At 45.6% G+C, this 22,449-nt stretch overlaps 1 protein-coding gene across 1 annotated transcript in view; it reads right to left on the minus strand.

Moving 5' to 3' along the window:
• Nucleotides 1-22,123, minus strand: part of hdac1 (histone deacetylase 1) — a 36,447-nt gene extending 14,324 nt beyond the window's left edge. Inside the window, exons 1-5 of the mRNA XM_063034734.1 lie at nt 21,999-22,123; nt 8,752-8,864; nt 2,517-2,634; nt 1,357-1,431; nt 105-243 (exon numbers count right to left, since the gene is read on the minus strand). Coding sequence (XP_062890804.1) covers nt 105-243; nt 1,357-1,431; nt 2,517-2,634; nt 8,752-8,864; nt 21,999-22,050 — 497 coding nt within the window. The 5' untranslated portion in view covers nt 22,051-22,123. The remainder of the gene's footprint in view (nt 1-104; nt 244-1,356; nt 1,432-2,516; nt 2,635-8,751; nt 8,865-21,998) is intronic.
• Nucleotides 22,124-22,449: the final 326 nt, after the last annotated feature.

The following is a 22,449-nucleotide window of genomic DNA, read 5'->3' on the forward strand; positions in this document are numbered from 1 at the left end:
TTTTAACAGAAAGTGGGAGCAAATGCAGAAAGAGGACAAATGGCAGAGAAAAGCTTCTGGAGTTAACACAGCACGTGATGTAACAGAGTTCCAATTATACTTACTTTAGTAATTCAAGAATAGCCAGGACAATGTCATTCACATAACAGAAGCCCGATGCTTCGGATTTCTTCGCATGATGAAGTCCACCAGCCCAATTGACAGCAATATCAGTTTGCTGCTTGTTCAGTTTAACAGCTCCAGCTGCAGAAATTCACAATACCCAGAGTATATTAACATGTACATCTTACCAATGACAATTATTACAGTAGTTTACGCATTAAATATGGAAACACACGAATTTCAATGTTTAAGAGAAGTTTGGATAGGTACATGGTAGCGGTATGGAGGGCTATGGTCAGGGTGCAGGTTGATGGAAAAGGCAGTTTAAATGGTACGACATGGACTAGATGGGCCAAAGAGCCTGTTTCTGTGCTGTTCTTTTCTATGATTCTATGATGAAGGCATATATATTGATGACATATAGTCACAGGCAGTTGAAACCAGTATAGACACGACAAGGTAGAGCAATAGTTTGCACAAAATAATCGAAAGTTGCTCCAGGTTTTTAGGGTTTTCCAATTAATCGCAGTGGAAATGAAAACTGAATTGGCCAGACTTCCCTTTGCTAATTGCTGGAGGGGGGCAAAGAGGGGACGAAGAGAAATCAGAGAGGAGCTTTGATTTACAGGACACTGGCAAGCACTTAATAAATTTACCTAAAGAATTGGTAAAGGAAACTGAGAAAAGCATTAGCTTCCCTATTCGACTCAACAGAACCTATAATTAGTCTTAATTTACAGTGATAATAATGGTTAATTAACATGAAGACTGAAATGGGTCTGCAATAAATGCAAGTTTATTGCAGAACAGTTGGGAAGCAGCGATGTTTGAAGGTCTCTGAACATCACCTCATAATAAAGATAAAAGTGTCAAAATATTTTAAGTGTGACAGTACTGAGGTGGTTGTCGAATAGGCTGGATTAAGTGAACTGAGGGGTTACCAATCAGAATGGAAACATCTTGTCTGGTTTTTATGCTTGGTTGTAGAAACATTTCCACCCATAGAAGGGTGAAAACTTGAGATCCATAAATCCAAAAGAGTCAGAGGAAATACTTCTTTTTGTTAACTAGAGTGGCTAGAATATGGAAGGTGCTACTCACTATATGGACAAGCCAAGGAATATTGGACAGCTGGATTCGAGTAGAAAATTGCACAAATATCAGAGGGAAAGAAATGAATATGACGGAGGACTGAGATGAAAGATCTATATAGACATGCTTAGCTATACTGTACACTTATACAGTGTCACTTACCGACTGAACCTCCAGTCGACAGCTGGCAGAACTCAAACAGCCCGTCAAATACTGGGCAATCCTCACCCACGTTGACTAACAGAAAAACACACTTTAGAATAGTCTCATAACAGGAAAACATGCAAACTTATAGCAACATCAAGCGATAAACATGACTGGACGAAAAACCTAGAGACATTTCCATTGGTTACTATTTCATCGGCTTGGCCATTACCTTGTTTATCCTGCCAAAACTGGTCAACAGAGTTTACTATAACTAACTCAGGTCTACAAGCTACTACCCCAATGAATTAAGGGTGCAGGTAAGAGCAGTACCATTAAGCCCATTAAATAAGACAACTAATTTGATCCACGATCTGGAGAAAAATCAAATATTTCCCATCTTCATTGCCAGTTAAATTCCATTATAACCATATCAATTTCTAAGTGAAGGTAAGATTGTGAACTGCCTGTTTAACAAATCACTCTCAAGGCACAACACAAAGGCCTGGAAACAAACCCCAAGATTTAGCACTCTCAAAAAAAAAGGGAAAATGGTAAACACAGATGTTTTTGTGCAACCCTTTAGCAATCTTGGCATTTGTATTAACGTTCATTACAAACCTCATTGGGTAGCTTCGAAGAACACTAAGGTGACCAACCTGTCACTGCATACGAAATGCAACTGTGCATACAAATGACTGAGGGAAAAAAAGCTTTATTTTTACAATGATGTTACCATCTAAAGTTTTCTAAAATTCGAGAAGCCATGAATTTTGTTGCTATGTGAATAATGAAGATTTTAATTCAATCTTAGTGTGTAAATAAAGTGGCAAAACTATAGACTTACTGAGTATGCCCGCAGGAAAATGAATCTCAGGGTTGTATGTGGGTGACATATACGTACTTTGATAAATTTACTTGGAACTTTAAAGTGATATATAAAAGCTGATCTGACTGAGGATAAGATCAGTAATTAGTTCATTATCAGATAGAATGCAATATAGAAAAGGCACTAAAGGTGACATATCTTGAAACTGCCAAGTTTCGCTTCTGAGCTCCTGGTATGAGAGATTGAAAACTACTGTATTTTTCACCAGTCAATGGAAAGATTAAAATTACAAGGTTTCCTTACACCACCTCAATGTAAAGGTGAACTAGACAAAGAAATACCAACGTACATCGTTGCATCTGCTTGCTGTACTCAGACATGTTGTCTGGACGAATGGACCTCAGGAACTTAATGTAGTCGTCACTGTGGTACTTCGTCATCTCTTCAGCTGATGCTTTGTGTGGGCGCTTGGGAAGAATAGAAACGGAAAGCTTTATAATTCAATTACAATTTCAACCTATTGGATTGATAGGAATGCAACAGTTAAAATATGGAGAGCTTTTTTGGTCGTATTTAAAGTGTATGAAATCAGTACGTAGACGAGTGCAAGGCAACGTATTTGGATGGGCAAAAACTGGCAAAGGAATTCATAACAAACAGGAAAAGTCTACAGGAACATAGACACCCCTTAAGCTACTGGGATGGGGTTTTGGTCACCGACCCCTTAACCTACTGGGATGGGGCTTCAGTCACTGACCCCTTAACCTACTGGGATGGGGCTTCAGTCACTGATTCCTTCAGCTACTGGGATGGGGCTTCGATCACCATCCCCTTAAGCTACTGGGATGGGGCTTCAGGTCACTGACCCCTTAGCCTACTGGGATGGGGCTTCAGTCATTGACCCCTTAACCTACTGGGATAGGACTTTGATCACTGACCCCTTAAGCTACTGGGATGGGGCTTCAGTCACCAACCCCTTAAGCTACTGGGATGGGGCTTCAGTCACTGACCCCTTAACCTACTGGGATGGGGCTTCGGTCACTGACCCCTTAACCTGCTGGGATGGGGCTTCAGTCACTGACCCCTTAACCTGCTGGGATGGGGCTTCAGTCACTGACTCCTTAAGCTACTGGGATGGGGCTTCGATCACCGTCCCCTTAAGCTACTGGGATGGGGCTTCAGGTCATCAACCCCTTAAGCTACTGGGATGGGGCTTCAGGTCACTGACCCCTTAACCTACTGGGATGGGGCTTCAGTCATTGACCCCTTAACCTACTGGGATAGGACTTTGATCACTGACCCCTTAACCTACTGGGATGGGGCTTCGGTCACTGACCCCTTAACCTGCTGGGATGGGGCTTCAGTCATCAATCCCTTAAGCTACTGGGATGGGGCTTCGATCACTGACCCCTTAAGCTACTGGGATGGGGCTTCAGTCATCGACCCCTTAACCTACTGGGATGCGCATCCTAGATTTTTATATAAACTTTGCTCTGTGTTTTTTTTTTGTCTTCTGCATTAGTGTGTCAGTAGAAAAAAAAGCAAATTTTAGATTTCCAAGCATTCATTTTCAGAAATATTACATGTTAGAGACATTTTTGTATTTCATTAAAGTATCAACAGACCACTTTTCAAATGAAGACTTGATTAGTTTGTAGATGTATAACCCAGTGTATGATTAAACAAAGATAACGGGATGTTAATGATCAATGGCATAATGAGTTGAATGAACTAAACTGATTTACCAAACAGAAACGGGTGAAGAATGAATCAAGCTGGGCAAAGGACACTCAAACTAAAAGGTGAGTTTAAGTTTCAAATCACTAATGCTTACACCATGGCAAGAGTAAGCATAGAACAAGGCACAAGGTAGTCAGCCTGCATCAGCAGGGTTTCTCCCAAAATGTAATTTCACAGCAGGCAGGAACTTCAAGATGTACCATCTAAGTTCTTCTGAAGAAGCACAAAGAAAAGGGCAAGGTTGAAGACCAGAAATGCAGTGGTCAGCCATGGAAATAGTGCAGCAGATGAGATGCATCAAACTGAAGTCTCCTCGAAATCGGAAGAAGTCTAGCACTGCCATCAGCTCTGAACTCATAGAAACCACTAGAACCCAAGCACTCCCCTCTACAGCCCAGGAGTCTTGTCCGAAATGTTCTCCGTGGAAGAGTTGCTGCCAAAAAGCCATTTCTTTGAAGTGGAAACAAAGCCAAGAAACTCACCTACACACCGAAACACAAGGACTGGGTCTAACGGTAGCAAATGCTCAGCGCTGACAGTTGAAATTTGAAATTTTTGGCTCAAGCAGGAGGAGGTTTGTCTGTAGAACAGCTGGAGAGCACTACATGGATGAGCATCTGCACCCAGCAGTGAAGTACGGCAGAGGTTCCCTGTAGGCTTGGGGCTGTATTTCTACGAATGGAGTTGGTAATCTGGTCAGAATTAATGGAATCCTCAAAAGCTGAGAAGTACAAGCAGGTTCTCATGTGTCTTGCAATACCATTAGGGAGGCATCTGATCAGTCCCAAATCCATTCTGCAGCAGGATAATGACCAACCACACGACCAAAGTCATAAAGAATTATCTTCAGGAAAAAGGAGTTCTGCAGGAGATGGTATGGCCTCCACAGAGGCCTGATATCAACATCAGCAAGGCTACCTGATACTACCTGGAGAGACAGAAGCAAGTGAGCCAAAATCTGCAGACAAACTGTGGAAAGTTCTCCAAGATGCTTGGAGCAACCTACTAGCCGAATGCACGACAGTGAACCTAAGAGAAATTATGTCGTTTTAAAGGTGAAGGGTGGTCACACCAAATATTAATTTGGTTTAGTTTTTTTAGTTTACTATTCTTCATAATAGATTTTTTGATATTTGGAAATTTTTCACTTCATTATTTTTAAAAGCATCTTCGCTTTACAGATTTTTTTTTATGCAGGTACATAGGAGCCCACAGTGAGATGTGGAATGGGAACAGACCATATACAGTTCTAGTTTGCAAAACAAATAAGCATATGGCAGTGTAAGAAATCAAAGTTGAGGGGAGGTTGACTCATTTTCATTTCGATTGAGCAAACTATGGGAAAATCTAACCGAGGCGTACAGAAATGAGACATCTAGTGTATCTGGATAGGACCATATCCCTCTGCAGAGAAGTCTAACATGTCATCTAATTATGCAAGAAAAGGAACTTGATGAAAATACAGAGATCAGAAACTGAGTGCTCAAACAACTACAGAGTTATAGACCAAGAGCTGTGAATTAAGAGTCAATCCCACATATATCCTTTGTTGATCAGCAACAACCCGATGGGCTGAAATGTCTCCAAGTTTCTGAATTTCTGTATGCTCCAACACCCACACAATTCCAACTTCACTCAGAAAATACTGAGTTACTTCTACTTATGAATAATAGTCCCTTCAGCACATATGAAAAGTCATTTTCATAAACTTCCAAAAGAGAGCCCATTTAAAATTTCATAAGGTCCTATACAATTTCCAAAAACCTCTGGTTTTTTGGACAAACACATTTGTATCCATTCCAAACCGCCATCAAGAATCCAAAGGCCAAAAAGGCTTGCATTAGACACCTCTCTGTGCCTTCAGAGCTCCACATCCAAATCAGGACTAACTGGAACCTGGGGGTGACATTGCACCAAACGGTTGCAAACGTGGGTTTAGAAGGTAGGAGTGGAGTCAAGCCATTCGGCCCATTGGGTCTGATCCAGCATTCTATCATGGCTGATTCATAATTCCCCTCAACCCCATTCTATCTTCTAAATAAGAAAATTCAAAAATCAGAGGCACAAAGGAACTTGAAAGTCTTCATGCAGGATTCCCTAAAGGTTTGAGTCAGTGGCAAGGAAGGCAAGTGCAATGCAACATTCACTTCCAGAGGATTAAAATACAAGAGCAAGGATGTAATGCTGAGGCTTTATAATGCACTGGTCTGAACGCACATGGAGAATTATGAGCAGTTCTGAGCTGCTTTGCTAACAGCAGCATTGGAGCCCAGAAGAGATTCATGAGAATGCTTTTGGGAATCAAAGGGTTAGCATATGAGTTTTGATGGCTCTGGGCCTGTACTAGCTGGAGTTTAGAAGAATGGGTGGGAGGGAACTCATTGAAACCTGTTCAATATTGAGAGGCTTAGACAGAGTGGATGTGGAAAGGATGTTTCCTGTGTGGGGAATCCAGGACCCAAAGGCATGGCCTCAGAATAGAGGGACTTCCATTTAGAACAGATGAGGAGCAATTCCTTTCACCGGAGGGTAGTGAATCTTTAGAAATCATTGCCACAGGCAGCTGTGGAGGCCAAGTCACTGGGTATATTTAAAGTGGCAAATGATAGGTTCTTGATTAGAAAAGCGTCAAAGGTTACGGGGAGAAGACAGAAGAATGGTTGAGAGGGATAGTAATTCAGCCATGATGGAATGGCGGAGCAGACTCAATGGACCGAATGGCCAAATTCTGCTCCTATGCCTTATGATCTTATTCTCTCTCCTGCCTTCTCTCCGCAACCCTTGACGCCTTAAATATACCCAATGACTTGGCCTCCACAGCGCCAGTGGCTATGATGAGTGCTTTTCTACAATGTGCCCTGAAGACATACTATTGATGGAGGGGAAAGGTGAATAAGTTCGATGCGTTGTGCGAGAGGGGTTCCGGGCTCTGCCTGATTGGGTCTTTATGCAGCTTGTTCAGTCTGTAGGCCCTCGGCATGATCAATGATGGCAATGTTAATGAGGATCCAGAGGAGCTTGTTGTACTGTTTCTCATCATCCATCACTGTGTAGTATAGCTGGTCTTAGCCAATGTTGGGCTGCTCTGACTGTTTCATTAGCCTAGTTATAAATTGAACTATTTTCCAACCAGTCAATGATTGACATTCTTTATACTTTAAAACACACAACAAACATTTAATTAGGTTAACCTGATGTGTCAATAGCTTTTGGGTCAAACTGGATATCTAATAATAGTATTGCAATCACTGCTGCTTTTCATGTGAAATAATGGCTTTGTTCCCCAATAACTTTCAACATTTCTCTCACACTGTTTCTGGATTTGTGCTGGGTCATTAGCTCTCTACATTTGCATTGACAGTCACAGTTTCACAGCAGGGATAACAGGCCCTTTGGCTGAACTTGTCCCATGCTGATCAAGTTACCAGACTGATGGAGACCCATTTACCTGTGCTTGGGCCATAGTACTCTAAACTAGGGGTTCACAACCCCTTGATTAATGGTATTGATCCACAGCATTAAAAAATGTTGGGAAACCCTGCTCTAAACCATTCCTACTCACCTAAGTACCCAATTATGGTAATTGTGTCCACCTCTCCCACTCCACTGAGGAAGAGGAAGGCACCCTTCAATGTGATGATCCTTCAGGCAGGTATTTAAAAAAATTCAAACAACTTCCAAAAGCAAGTGACATTATTTAGTCACCGATCAAGACTACAACACATCACCTGAACACTCATTTCTGTTTTGGGACTGGATGCACAAATTGCCACTTTTACTACACTCTTCCAACACAGTGTGGAAGACACTACCCAACTGTTCACTATTCAATGCCCCCTCCCCCACCTAAATGATTTGGAATCACTATCTAAACTTTGTCACATGTTAAAAAGCATAAAGGAAGTTGTACCAATCTTGAAAAATCAGCATCTGCACATGACAGAGTGGTCTGTGTCACATTTTCATAGGTGAAGACAAACTGCACACAGATATTTACTTCAAAAAGCTCATAATTACAGCAAAGCACGTTGCAGACCAGTTGATTAGGACCAGATTAATGGGTCAGTTAATCTTTGTACCTCACTGTACATTGCTGTAGTGCATACTTTATACTTAAATCTTCCCTGAAAGTTAAATCTGATTATTTAACCATGGCATAGAAAAACATTACCAACTATAAAGCTGGTGTCTGATTGCCAGAGGTGTAACATTCACACAGATCAGCACTGCTCCCTCTGAATGCTTAGCAGAACTCTGGATTCAGAAGCAGAGACCTCTTTTGAGGAAAACTGACAGAAAACAGTGGTTTTAGTGGCTAAAGTTAACATTCCCTTTACACACATGGTACAATATGGTTAATCAGTAGTTTAGAAAGTGCTACTCTGTTAATTAATCTTACTTGTTGCAACTGGCATTTCTTAAATAGTTAGACCGAAAATAAATGCGGTAAGTTTAGAAAACCGACACTTACCTAACCCTCAAATAATCAAATGGACTTAATGTTTTGGGAAATAAACTTTTCACACACACACATAAATATAAATAAAAAAGAAACTTCTTGACTGGGATTTCAAGAAAATGACATCACAGGTACTTCTTGAAAGGCGTGTCAGAAACATCAGTTTAAGGCAGATTTTCACTTATTTTTACATGGACATATTGCTCAATTTTAAACTTTTGTAGCTGAGCTCTCACTGTTGCCTGGCACCTGATGAAGACTGCATTCAGGCAGAATGAATATACCCACTCTAAATTACTTGTGCAGGATCCATGATTACACCAGATAAAATACAAAAAAAGCTACACGGCCACAAAAAAAACAAATTTTAATTAACTGTACTCACATAGATTTCCATTTTTCTGTACAAGCCATAATTCAGCAACAGGTTATGGGTCATTCGAATTCTATGTGGTTTCATTGGGTGACCCTGTCCATAATAATAATTTCCAACATCACCTGCAAGTGAAGAGTATTAACAAGGTCAATGCAGATTGCTGATGACATCTGAGAGATAGTTACAATATCTTAAATTACCCAATTCTTGTGAAGGTTGAAAAAGCATATTAGTGCGATGCAAATCATAAACACGAGAAAGTCTGCAAGTGCTGGAATTCCAAAGCAACACAAACAAAATGCTGGAGGAACTCAGCAGGTCAGGCAGCATCTATGAAGAGACGGTTGACGTTTCCGGCCGAGACCCTTCTTCAATAACAAAGGTAAGAGAGATGTGCTCCCGCACATAGATTACAAGGAGAAATATAAAACTGGACCACAAAAGTAGCAACCTGAGGACTGAAGAGGATAATAGAAATTGCAGTTGAAGAGCTAAAATAAAAACAGAAAAGGCTGAAAATACTCACAGGTCAGACCACACAGATTATTTGAGGTCAAAGAGCCTTTGTCCAGCATTTTCTGTTCATAGTTTGCAATTTTAGCTTTGCTATCTGTGTCAAATATCATGGAATACAGAGACTGAAAGATTTTCCACAGGAACACGTGGCCAAAGGAATTAAGGAGAGATGGCTTTAAACAACCACTTCTTGGAGGGGGGAACCAGGTGGACAGCTATACCAACATAGCCCTCCAAATCTCTACCATCCACATACCTGTCCAAACTTAGAGAAGTTGAAATCGAGTTTGCAGTGTCAGCTCATTTCATACTCTCATGACCCTCTGAGTGAAGAAGTTTCCCTTCACGCTCCCCTTAAACTTTTCACCTTTCATCCTTAACCCATGACCTCTAGTTGTAGTCCTACCCAACCTCAGTGGAAAAAGCCTGCTTGCATTTACCCTATCTAAACCCCTCATAATTTGGTATACCTCTATTAAATCTCCCCTCAATCTTCAACATTCTAAAGAATACGGTCCTAACCTACACAATCTTTCCTTATAGACCATAAGACAAAGGAGAAGTCAGCCATTCGGCCCATCGAGTCTGCTCCGCCATGTTATCATGAGCTGATCCATTCTCCCATTTAGTCCCACTCCCCCACCTTCTCACCATAATCTTTGATGCCCTGGCTACTCAGATACATATCAATCGCTACCTTAAATACACCCAATGACTTGGCCTCCACTGCTGCCCATGGCAACAAATTCCATAGATTCACCACCCTCTGACTAAAAAAATTTCTTCGCATTTCTGTTCTGAATGGGTGCCCTTCAATCCTTAAGTCATGCCCTCTCGTACTAGACTCCCCCATCATGAGAAACAACTTTGCCACATCTCATTATAATTCAAATCCTCCAGTCCCAGCAACATTCTTAAGTTTTCTCTGTACTTCTTCAACCTTATTCACACCTTTCCTGTAGGTAGATGTCCAAAACTGCACACAATACTCCAAATTAGGCCTTACCAATGTCTTATACAACTTCAACATAATATCCATCTCCTGTACTTGACTTTTGCAGGCTAATATGCCAAAAGCTTTCCTCTTTTTTTAAATCTGTGATGCCAGTTTCGATGATAGATGAACCTGTATTCCCAGATCCCTTTGCTCTCCTGCACCCCTCAGTGTCCTCCCGTTCACCATGTAAGAGCTACCCTGGTTGGTTCCCCCAAAGTACAACACTTCACACTTGTCTACATTAAATTCCATCCACCATTTTCAGCATATTTTTCCAGCTGCTCCAGATCCTGCCGCAAGCTTTGAGTGTTCTTTGCTCTCCACTACAACCCAAATCATGGTGTCATGCTCTCTTCTCACTGCTGCCATCAGAAAGGTAGTACAGGACCCTCAAGACTCACACTGTCAGGTTCAAAACAGTTACTACCTCCCAACTATTAGCCACTTGACCCAAAGGGGATAACTTCACTCATTTGCCCCATCGCTGAAATGTTCCCACAATCAATGGACTCAATTTCAAACAAGGGCTTCAATACTTCTTGAAACCAAAGTTCCCTAAGTTTCTTAAGCTTGCCTTTTATTCTGATGGGCACATACAAGTTTTGTACTCTTAAAATTTCACTTTTGGAGGCTTCCCACTGACCACTACAACAACTCTTCTCTTGCTTTGCACTCTTAATGTTTTAAGTCCCAGACTTTTAGACTTTCCAGGACTCCTTAGGACTGGTTTTCTAATCTTTCAAGCTTCGGAACATTTAAAGACCCAGATCAGAAATCATATTCAAGTTGCACAAAGTTTGAACAAAATGTACAAAAATCGTGCAGGTATCCCCCGGTGTAATCCTTTCTCTCCTGATGGTATCACAGCAACATATTCCCATGGTGCTGACTGTTGATTTCTAGTGGCCGTTTCAACTGAGGCAATGAGGAATAGACTACAATTCTGGGTCTGAAGTCACGTACAGACCAGATTAAAGAACGACCTCCTTCCCCTCAGAACAAGGAAGCTGATGTTTTCAGCAATACACTCCTTTTTTTTTTAAAAAAAACTGTTTGAGATTTAAAAAATTTATTTAATAATTAGTATTTTTATTCCACCGCAGCCAAAGATGGGATTTAAACTCTGATCTCTACGTCAATAAATCACAGCGTCTGGCTGTATGTCTAGTAAATGAATTAGCACTCTACTTCAAAACTGTCACTACATTTACACAGACCAGTAAAAATGGCAATTTTCCAGTCAATCCATCGACACATCTGCAAAGCTACACCACTGTACAGTTGGGGAGATGGTCACATGTAATTCAGCTGATTTCTGCTTTTATACATACTCAATCGTCAGGGTCAATGGATGGCGGTCAGCAGTAATCCCAGCTGAATCCTACTTCAGGGAACTGAGTCCCTACCCGCTCTATCTGGCACACATGAAAACATTTAACTATTGTTTAAAAAGCCATTCGATCAAGTTATTACTAAGGTTTTGCAGTAACTTGCATGTGCTCATTTACCTGAAAGCATCAATCAAAGTGATGGCAAAGGCTTAGAGGCAGCTGCTTTTCACCTAAATCAGCAAAAACATTATATACTCTTGCCAAGAAAATGAAAAACCTATTCAAACTCCCTGTTAATTACATCAGTAGGCAACAAGGGCTGAACTTATAAATCGCCAGAGCAGCTAGCATAGTTTACTAAACAGTTTGGAACACAGCACACCATCACATCAGCTTAAAGATCTCAATCATAAGAAATAAAAAAAAACAGAGAACCTACAAATCAACAAAAGATCATAAATGGGCCATTTAAACTTCTTAATCACTTAGGCTACGTCCACACTACGCCGGATAATTTTGAAAACAAAGCTTTTTCTCTTCGCTTTGACCTTCCATCCACACTGAAACGGTGTTTTCAGCCCCCGAAAATGGAGATTTTCAGAAACGGTCTCCAGAGTGAATAAATCTGAAAACGCCTAATATCCGTTGCAGTGTGTAGTGGGTAACCGGAGCTTTTTAAAACCGTTGTCATGACGTGCCGGAACAGATGACGGCAGCGCTGCATTTCATTGTTTTCTTATTATTATTCTTACTACTTTATTGTCGCCAAACAATTGATGTTAGAGCGTACAATCACAGCGATATTTGATTCTGCGCTTCGCAGAACCTAACAATTTCAGAACAGACGGCAACGAGACTGAAGCCAGAAGAGTTAGAAATGTACTCACCAAATACTTTGATCCATAGCTTACTGAATAAATAAGTTAACTCACTTTGCCCTGTTTCTGTCCTTGCTTGTATGAAGGTGGTTTACCTATTTATGCAAGTACTTCTCTGACAATAGATGTGTAACCCAGCCTAATGTAACATTGTACGGAAATACAAGATAACACTGATGCAAGACATGTTTTACACATTTAACAAGGTGCTTTATTAATGCAACAGAGCTAGTCAGTTTTTCCAATGTTCGTCGTTAGCTGGGTCATACTGTCTGTGAACTCCCTGTCGGTTGCCTCAATACGCTCCAGTATTTGTGTTTTTTTTAGTTTTAAGTCCTCCTGCATGAGAGCCAAGAGCAATTCCTTTTAAGTTTTTCTACTCTGTAACTGGACAAACGCGCACCAAGTATACCATTTCCTCTTCGCTTGTTTTCTGTGTGTCCTGCACGTGCCCAGTAGAGGAGATTCGCCCAAATATCCGTGCTAGTATGGACAGAGATATTTTGAAAAACGCTTAGTGTGTACGCCTGTCGTTTTTACTCGAAACCAGCGTTTTCAAAATTATCCAGCGTAGTGTGGACGTACCCTTAATTTCTCTTCACTTCATAATTTTTGCCAACTCCAAAACAATATTTCTTTTTGCATTTTGAGGGGATTGCTCCCTTTGTCAATCGACTCTTCCACACACTAACCGTCTCCTGTGTAGACACAGGAAATGCAACACCACACACAAAATGCTGGTGAACGCAGCAGGCCAGGCAGCATCTATGGGACGAGGTACAGTCGACGTTTCGGGCCGAGACCCTTCGTCAGGACGAACTGAAAGAAGAGATAGTGAGAAATTTGAAAGTGGGAGGGAGAGGCGGAGATCCGAAATGATAGGAGAAGACAGGAGGGGGAAGGATGGAGCTAAGAGCTGGGAAGTTGATTGGCAAAAGGGATACCAGGCTGGAGAAGGGAGAGGATCACGGGGCGGGAGGCCTAGGGAGAAAGAAATGGGGAGGGGAGCATCAGAGGAAGATATAGTGCGAGGGACAGAGGGAGAAAAGAGAGAGAAAGAAAGGGGGGAAAAAAAGAGATAATAAATAAATAAGGATGGGGTAAGAAGGGGAGGAGGGGCATTAACAGAAGTTAGAGAAGTCAGTGTTCATGCCATCAGGTTGGAGGCTACCCAGACGGAATATATGGTGTTGTTCCTCCAACCTGAGTGTGGCTTCATCTTGACAGTAGAGGAGGCCATGGATGGACACATCAGAATGGGAATGGGACATGGAATTAAAATGTGTGGCCACTAGGAGATTCTGCTTTCTCTGGCGGACAGAGCGTAGGTGTTCAGCGAAACGGTCTCCCAGTCTGCATCGGGTCTCGCCAATAAATAGAAGGCCGCATCGGGAGCACCGGACGCAGTATATCACCCCAGCCGACTCACAGGTGAAGTATTGCCTCAGCTGGAAGGACTGTCTGGGGCCCTGAATGGTGGTGTGGGAGGAAGTGTAAGGGCATGTGCAGCACTTGTTCCGCTTACAAGGATAAGTGCCGGAAGGGAGATCGGTGGGAAGGGATGGGGGGGAACGAATGGACAAGGGAGTCGCATAGGGAGCGATCCCTGCGGAAAGCGGAGACAGGGAGAGGGAAAGATGTGCTTAGTGGTGGGATCCTGTTGGGAGGTGGCGGAAGTTACGGAGAATTATATGTTGGACCCGGAGGCTGGTGGGGTGGTAGGTGAGGACAAGGAGAACCCTATTCCCAGTGGGCTGGCGGGAGGATGGGGTGAGAGCAGATGTGCATGGGAGAGATGAGTTTGAGAGCAGAGTTGATGGTGGAGGAAGGGAAGCCCCTTTCTTTAAAAAAGGAAGACATCTCCTTCGTCCTGGAATGAAAAGCCTCATCCTGAGAGCAGATGCAGTGGAGACAGAGGAATTGCGAGAAGGGGATGGCATTTTCGCAAGAGATAGGGTGGGAAGAGGAATAGTCCAGGTAGCTGTGAGAGTCCGTAGGCTTATAGTAGATATCAGTACATAAGCTGTCTCCAGAGATAGAGACAGAAAGATCAAGAAAGGGGAGGGAGGTGTTGGAAATGGATTAGGTAAATTTGAGGGCAGGGTGAAAGTTGGAGGCAAAGTTAATGAAGTCAACGAGCTCAGAATGCGTGCAAGAAGCAGTGCCAATGCAGTCGTCGATGTAGCTAAGGAAAAATGGGGGACGGATACCAGTATAGGCTTGGAACATGGATTGTTCCACAAAGCCAACAAAAAGGCAGGCATAGCTAGGACCCATATGAATGCCCATGGCTACACCTTTAGTTTGGAGGAAGTGGGAGGAGCCAAAGGAGAAATTATTAAGGGTAAGGACTAATTCCACTAGACGGAGGAGAGTGGTGGTAGAGGGGAAATGGTTAGGTCTGGAATCCAAAAAGAAGCGGAGAGCTTTGAGACCTTCCTGGTGGGGGATGGAGGTATATAGGGACTGGACATTCATGGTGAAAATAAAGCTGTGGGGGCCAGGGAACTTAAAATCATTGAAAAAATTCAGAGCATGAGAAGTGTCACGAACATAGGTGGGAAGGGATTGAACACGGGGGGGATAAAACACTGTCGAGGTATGCAGAAATGAGTTTGTTGGGGCAGGAGCAATCTGAGACAATGGGTCTACCTGGACAGTTAGGTTTGTGGATCTTGGGTAGGAGGTAGAAACAGGAAGTGCGGGGTGTGGGAACTACAAGGATGGTGGCAGTGGATGGGAGATCCCCAGAGCTGATAAGGTTGGTGATGGTGTGGGAGACAATGGCCTGGTGCTGCTTAGTGGGGTCATGATCGAGGGGTAAATAAGAGGAAGTATCAGCAAGTTGTCGCTGTGCTTTGGCAAGGTAGAGGTCAATACGCCAGACTACAACAGCACCCCACTTATCAGCAGGTTTTATAGTAAGGTTAGGATTGGTGCAGAGGGAGTGGAGAGCAGAGCGTTCGGAAGGAGTGAGGTTGGAGCAACACCTGCCATTTCATCTTCTCCTCTTTCACCATCCAAGTATTCAAACATTTTCCAGGTGATGAGCAATTCACATGCCCTTCTTCCAAGCTAGGGTACTGTATTCAGCTTCCACATTGGATAATTGTTCAGTGGAAAACTTGCAATCTGCATCTGGTTTGTCCAGTATAGAGATGACCATTTTGTGAATGCTGGGCTTCCAGTCACCTGCCACTTTAATTCTCCATTACACTCAGATCTATCTGCCTACAACACTCAGGATCAAAACCCACTCTCTGTATGAGAAGCAGCCATTTCTGCTGATCAAAAAACCAGTAATTTTGGCTCAGTTTTGCTCTTTCCCAGTTCTGACAAAAGTCCCTGGACCTGAAACAGCGCTCATTTCCTTCCGAGATGCTGCCTGATCTGCTGAGATTACAGTACCTTTTTCATTTCCATTCACTTTATTCCAATACAATACCAGATCAAATATCTCTCATTCACAAACTCTAAACAGATCACATTTTCCTGCCTACATTCACGATGAAATTAGCAATTTTACCAGGAAATGGAGACTATGCCGTTTTCCCACGTGGTTCAAACTACTCAACACACTCCAAACAGTACCTGCCCCACAACACTGCTATTAGTGACACTCTCCCCCATCTATCACCTTCTTTATCTCGTATCTTCTCCTTCCTTTCCAGTCTTGATATGAAACATTGACTGGTTATTCCTCTTCATGGACACTGCCTGACCTGCTGAGTTTCTACTGCATTTTGTGCGTGTTGCTTTGGATCTCCAGCATCTGAAGAACCTCCTGTACTTAGAATAAGCACCATATTTAATTACTTAGTTTCACCCTGAGTTTATTCTTTGTTCAGCTTCTTCCCCTACATTCTCAGCAACTGAAACTAACTTGTTTCTCTTTCCCAGTTCAGACACAAATCATTAGCTCTCACTCTTTTCACAGATGCCGCAGGACCTGTGAGTGACTACAGCACTTTTCATTTAATCTTAAAAACCTCAGCTTCTGTGGTTTTATTTTTTTTGTTCAGAATTTATATTTGCTTTTTTCCCCAATATGGTCAGTCCAAAAATCTTCCTGAAGCCACATAATTTCAAGCAGATCACCTTCACCTCCAAGAAAATTGGTAATTTAGATAGATAGATATACTTTATTAATCCCGAGGAAATTTTGGTAAATTTACTTACCGAATTACTGAGACAGCAGTTATAAGGAATTCCTAGCCACCATCCTGCCAAAAGAGGTTCTAAACAGAGCAACTAACCTTGTCTCCCTGAGCCGCCAATGCTCATCATGACCAGTCGCTGTACTACAGTTCAACATGTATACCAGCCACAGCTGCCTACACAGTACAGAACCATGCATTCCCATCAAGCCCTTCACAGCTCCCACCCTGTAAACTTGGATGCAAAGCTGAAAAGCTAAAATCTACAAGACCTTCTTTAAATAAATAGATTGTCCTTCTGCTGCCTTATTAGCCTTCAATGTCCTCTGAATGAAGACAACTCCCCAGAACACTACAGCAGGTACGGGATGTGCTAAACTTTCAGTCCTTCATTTTTCTATTATGCACATGTCAGAGTCTGTTAAATGTGCCTAACGTATCTGACTCTTACCACAAGACACAGGAGTAGAATTAGGCTATTCAGCCCATTGAGTCTGCTCTGCCATTCCATCATGGCTGATTTATTAACCCTGTCAATCCCATTCTCCTACCTTCTCCCTGTAATCTTTGATGCCCTTATTAATCAAGCTATCAACCTCTGCTTTAAATGTGCTCCATGACTTGGCCTCCAGAACAGCCGGAGGCAATGAATTCCACAGACTCACCGCACACTGGCTAAAGAAATTCCTCCCCATCTCTGTTCTGAAGAGGCATCCTTCCATTCCGAGGCTGTGCCCTGGACTCCCCCATTACGGCATACATCCCCTTCACATCCGCTCTATCTAGGTCTTTCAATATTCCATGTTTCAATGAGAACCCTCCCACCCCCATCCTCCTAAACACCGGCAAGTATTAGCCCAGAGCCATCAATCACGCTTCATATATTAACCCTTTCATTCTCAGAATCATTCCTGTGAATCCTTTCTGGATCCTCCCCAATGCCAGCACATCCTTTCTTAGATCTGAGGCCTCCGTTGGTCAGGGTCAAGCTAAGGCAGTACAATATGGAGAGCAGGAACCCCCTCTCCATGCAGCTGATGGACCTATTGGAACAGCAGAGACCGATACAACTTGGCACCAGCAGTGTCGCAGGAGTTACCAGTCAATGTTGAACTCAACGTAGGACGGCCTTAGGGACTCCAGCTCCAGATTTTTCCCTTGGGGTAAATTCCCAAAGCCTTCCCCATGAGTGGGTATAGCTGCAGGGCAGTGGTGGTCTGAGATCAGTTTTCCTTCTCCCAGGTAAGCACAGCTGACAAGCCCCACCTGTCTAAACGACTGGCTTAAAGGTGCTAGTACCCTGCCTTTGCCCCTTCTGACAGTAGAAATGGTTTGACTGAGCTTAGTAGTTAAGCCACATGTGCAGACTCAGAGCTGGACAAGGTTGTCAGAGGCTATCTGAGATGCAAGTTATTTGGAGCATTTAACAGTGGGAGCTTGTCCCCATTACCAACCCCAGCTACAACAACATAATGAACCAAGGCTGGCTCCTTTCTTTGATAAGGGGCCCAAAACTGCTCACATTACCTCAAATGTAGTCTGACCAATGCTTTTCGTTTCATTTGTTTCTGCTGTATATGACTGACTTAATATTTACAATTGTGGCTGGGTGTATAATAGAGTCACAAAGCACAGACACAGGCCTTTCGGCCCAACTGCTCCATGCATGCCCCCTGCTTGTCCCCATTGCCTGAGCTCAGGCACACACTGGCCCCCTGGCCCTGCCCCCGTCCCTGCTTCCTTTCCTGAACAACGGAACAACGTTAGGCACCCTCCCGTCCTCTGGAACCTCACCAGGGACCAACAATGAAGCACATATTTCAACAAGGTCCCCCGCAATTTAATCGTTCATGCGTCACTTTCCCCACAATACTCTTGCTCCCGCACTCCCCTCAGCTCTTCAATTTAAATAACTTAAGTTCAGCATAAAGTACCAGCTTCAACTGTCACCAAATGCTTTATTGACCTTAACAAGGGAGCTGAGGTAGCAAAGGTTTTGTAACGGCTCCTCCATGGAGAGTCAGGAGCACAAAGTTTCCTGGAGTGCACACTGTGGATGAACTCACTAGGTCCCTCAACATGGTGTTAAGTCAAGAAAGCACGTACAGCAGCACACCCACTTCCTCAGGAGGTTGAGGTTGGTGAGGCTCCCTGCCCCCATTCTACCGAAGCACCATCGAAAGTGTCCTGACCAGCTGAATCACCGTCTGTGTGGGAATTGCAAGACATCTGACCACGTGTTCCTGCAATGGATTCCGAGAATCAGGATCTCTCTCCTCTCCCACCCCCTTCCCAGGACATACACCAGAAGCAAGATATTTGCAGAGCCCTCAGCATTGTCAAGTACTCCTTCCAAGGGTCACACAGTCTCTTATCCTACTGTCAAGCAGAAGGTACAAGAACAAGGCTGGGTAACAGCTGCTTCCACCCCCCCAAGGCTGTGACTCTCTTGAACATCCTGCTACGTGACAGCACCAATAGCAATACCACTGTGGGTGGCAGGGTAGAGATACATCCCTACCAAAGAGGGTGCAAGGCCCTCCTTCCCTCCACTGGCCTGCTGCAGGCCGCCCTTCGGCGAGGTGTAGCACCTGCTTAGCCCCTCACCCCCATTTCAGGGTCACGTAAAGCCACTGGGAGCAGGTGGTGGAGGGTCGTATGGTGCAGATTGCAAGCCCTGGTTGTGCAACCACAGACAATCTCTGAAGAGTATTGGTAATGGCTGGGGTCACCTCTCCTGTAAAGTCATGGTTATGGAGACCACGATCGCCACTTCATACAATGTGGCACAAAATGATAATGACTGTTATATATTTAGCTGTATGTGATATATGCCAGCGTGTACATCTACAAAATAGCTTCAGTAATATATTAATGTTATTTTACGTGCTGTTAGGGTTTTTGCACCGTGGTCCCAGAGGAACAATGCCTCATTTAGCTATAGATGTGTATAGTTGAATGACAGTGAACATGAACAGGCATTGCAAATACGAGGTGTAGCTGAGGTACAACTGAGTCGATGCTCTCTGGAATGTTTGCTTTTGAGACCATCTACCATTACATGACGAAAAGCTTTGACACCTGGCACCCTCAATACACCATAAACACAAACAGCATCACAAATACGCAATCAATCAATGCAGGGCAAAAAAACCCTTTGAACAAAACAACATTCAAATTGGGAACAACAGCTCTCAAACTCTGCTCTGAACCATCAGGCCGATAACTCTCACACCTTCCTCCCAGTTCAAAACCTATTTCAAGTGGTAAGATGAACCAGTGGGGGGGGGGAGAAGGGGGAAGGAGGAGGGTTCAGGGTCGAGGGGGTAGGTGGGTAGGTTCGGGGCTGGGGGGTGGGATTGGGGAGGGTGGGGAAGAGAGTTGGGTGGGTTTGGGAATGAGGGGGTAGGTGGGTTGGTTCGGGGCTGGGGGGTGGGATTGGTGAGGGTGGGGCGGACGAGGGGGTAGGTGGGTTGGTTCGGGGCTGGGGGGTGGGATTGGTGAGGGTGGGGCAGGGGGGCGCGGGGCGGCCGAGGAGAGAGGGTTGGGGACTGGGGGCGGCCGAGGGGAGAGGGTCGGGGACCGGGGGGGGCCGAGGGGAGAGGGTTGAACACGGGGGGCAGCCGAGGGGAGAGGGTTGGGGACGGTGGGGTGGCCGAGGGGACAGGGACGGGGACGGGGCCAAGGGGAGAGGGTCGGGGACGGTGGGGTGATTGAGGGGAGAGGGTTAGATACAGGAGGGTGGGGGGGGTAGGGTAAGAGGTTCGGGGCCTGGTGGGATGGGGAAAGAAGGTCGGGGCCAGGTTGGTTGGGGGGGTGTATGGAAGGGGGACAGGGCCGTGTGGGGTTGGGAAGAGGGGGCCTAGGCCCGGATGGGGGGTGGGGTGTGGGGAGAGGGGGTCTGGGCCTGGCCGGGGGGAAGAGGGGGTCGGGGCCCAGCGGGGGGGGAGGGGGTTGGGGCCCAGTGGGGGGGGGGAGAGGGTCAGGGAAAGGTGGGGATGGGGAAGAGGGTCGGGGCCAGGTTGGTTGGGGGGGGGCGGGAGTGGAAGAAGTTTCGGAGCCCAGTGGGGGGGGGCGGTGATGGCCGGAAAAGGGAGAGTGGATGGGGAAGAGGGGGACGTAGAGGTGTACAGTAGGGTGGGATGGTGCGTTGGGGTGAGAGGTGCAGGGGATTTAGAAGGGGACAGGAGGAGGAGAACAGTGGGGAGAGACAGGGGTAGAGAGGTGTGTTGGAAAAGTTAGGGTGAGGGGTACGGAGGTGGAAGGGAAATTGGGGAGGATGGATGGAGTAGGGTACGGAGGATGGAGGAGAGGAGTAAGAGGTGTACAGAGTGGGAGTGGAGTTGTGGAGGGTGGACGGAGAGGGGATGTGTGAGAAGGGGAGGGGAGGTGTTGGAGGGTATAGAGAAGTAAGAAGGGGAGATGGGGAGGGTGGACAGAGAGTGGGGCAAGGGGGGAACAGAGGAGCGAGAGGGGGTACAGAGGGGTGAGAGGGGGTTTTGGGGAGGATAGACAGATGGGGTATGGAGGGAGGAGGTAGAGGGGTACAGTGGGGTGGGAAGGGGTGTTGGGGAGGGTAAGATGTATGGGGTTTTAGGTGGGGAAGGATAGTTAGAGGGAAAGTGAGAGGGGTGGGGGAAACGGAGGGGTAGAGGGGGAAACGGAGGGGTAGAGGGGGGAACGGAGGGGTAGAGGGGGGAACGGAGGGGTAGAGGGGGGAACGGAGGGGTAGAGGGGGGAACGGAGGGGTAGAGGGGGGAACAGAGGGGTAGAGGGGGGAACAGAGGAGTAGAGGGGAAAGGTGTACAGTAGGGTGGGAAGGGGTATTTAAGTTATGTAAGAGGTATGGGTTTTAGGTGGGGGAGAATAGCTAGAGGGGTACAGCGGGGAGGGAGAGGTATTTAAGGATTATGGTGAGGGTTATGGAGGAGTAAAGGGGGGACGGAGGGGTAAAGGGGTACAGTGGGGGTGGGGAGGGTATGGGGTTTTAGGTGGGGGAGGGAGAGGTATTTAAGGATTATGGTGAGGGTTACGAAGGGGAAAGGGGGAACAGAGGGGGAAAGGGGAGGAGGAAGGTAGAGGGGTACAGTGGGGTGGGAAAGTGGAAAGGGGACGAGTGAAAGGGGAGTTGGGGGTGGACGGAGAGGGGGACGGAGGGTGGTGGGGGGAGGTTGAGGGGTTGGAAGTGGGTGAATGGGAGCGATGCGGATAGGAGGGGAACCCCGATTGTTCAGGGGGCGCCTCCTGATACCGGCCCCTGGGGCTTTCGGGCCTAATCTCACTTTGCCCCTCCGCGGCCTGGATTGCCCCACCGTGCCAGCGAGACAAAGCGCGGATGCTCGCCGTGACTGCAGGAGGCCCCACCGCCCGGCCTCACCGTCATAGTAGTAGCAGACCTTCTTCTTGCTGCCCGCCTGCGTGAACGCCATCTTACCGCCGTCCGCCTCCTCCCGCCCGGCCTCGCTGCTCGGCGGCCGAACCCCCCTCCCCCGCGCTCCTCCCCGTCCACAACCAACCTCACTGACACACGCGTCACCCTGACCGACAGGACCTCAGCCAATGGCTGCGCGGCCTCTCCGCGGGACGGCCGATACAACTCTATGACGTCAGGCGGCGGTAACAAATTGTGAGTGGGGGGGGCGGAGCTGCATAGTTAGCAAGTTTGGTTGATAAAGCACAGTCCCCCCCCCCAACACACTGGGAAAGGGGGTTCGGGTGCGGGGAGAGGTCGCAGGATGTAGGGCCTCGGAGATTGGGCGAGGGGCAGGATCAGTGGGGGTGATCTGGTGTTGGGAGGTGTTGACTGGCGATGTAGGAAAGTATGGTGG

Source organism: Mobula hypostoma, chromosome 28, assembly GCF_963921235.1.
Source record: "Mobula hypostoma chromosome 28, sMobHyp1.1, whole genome shotgun sequence".
In the NCBI taxonomy this organism is placed as follows: domain Eukaryota; kingdom Metazoa; phylum Chordata; class Chondrichthyes; order Myliobatiformes; family Myliobatidae; genus Mobula; species Mobula hypostoma.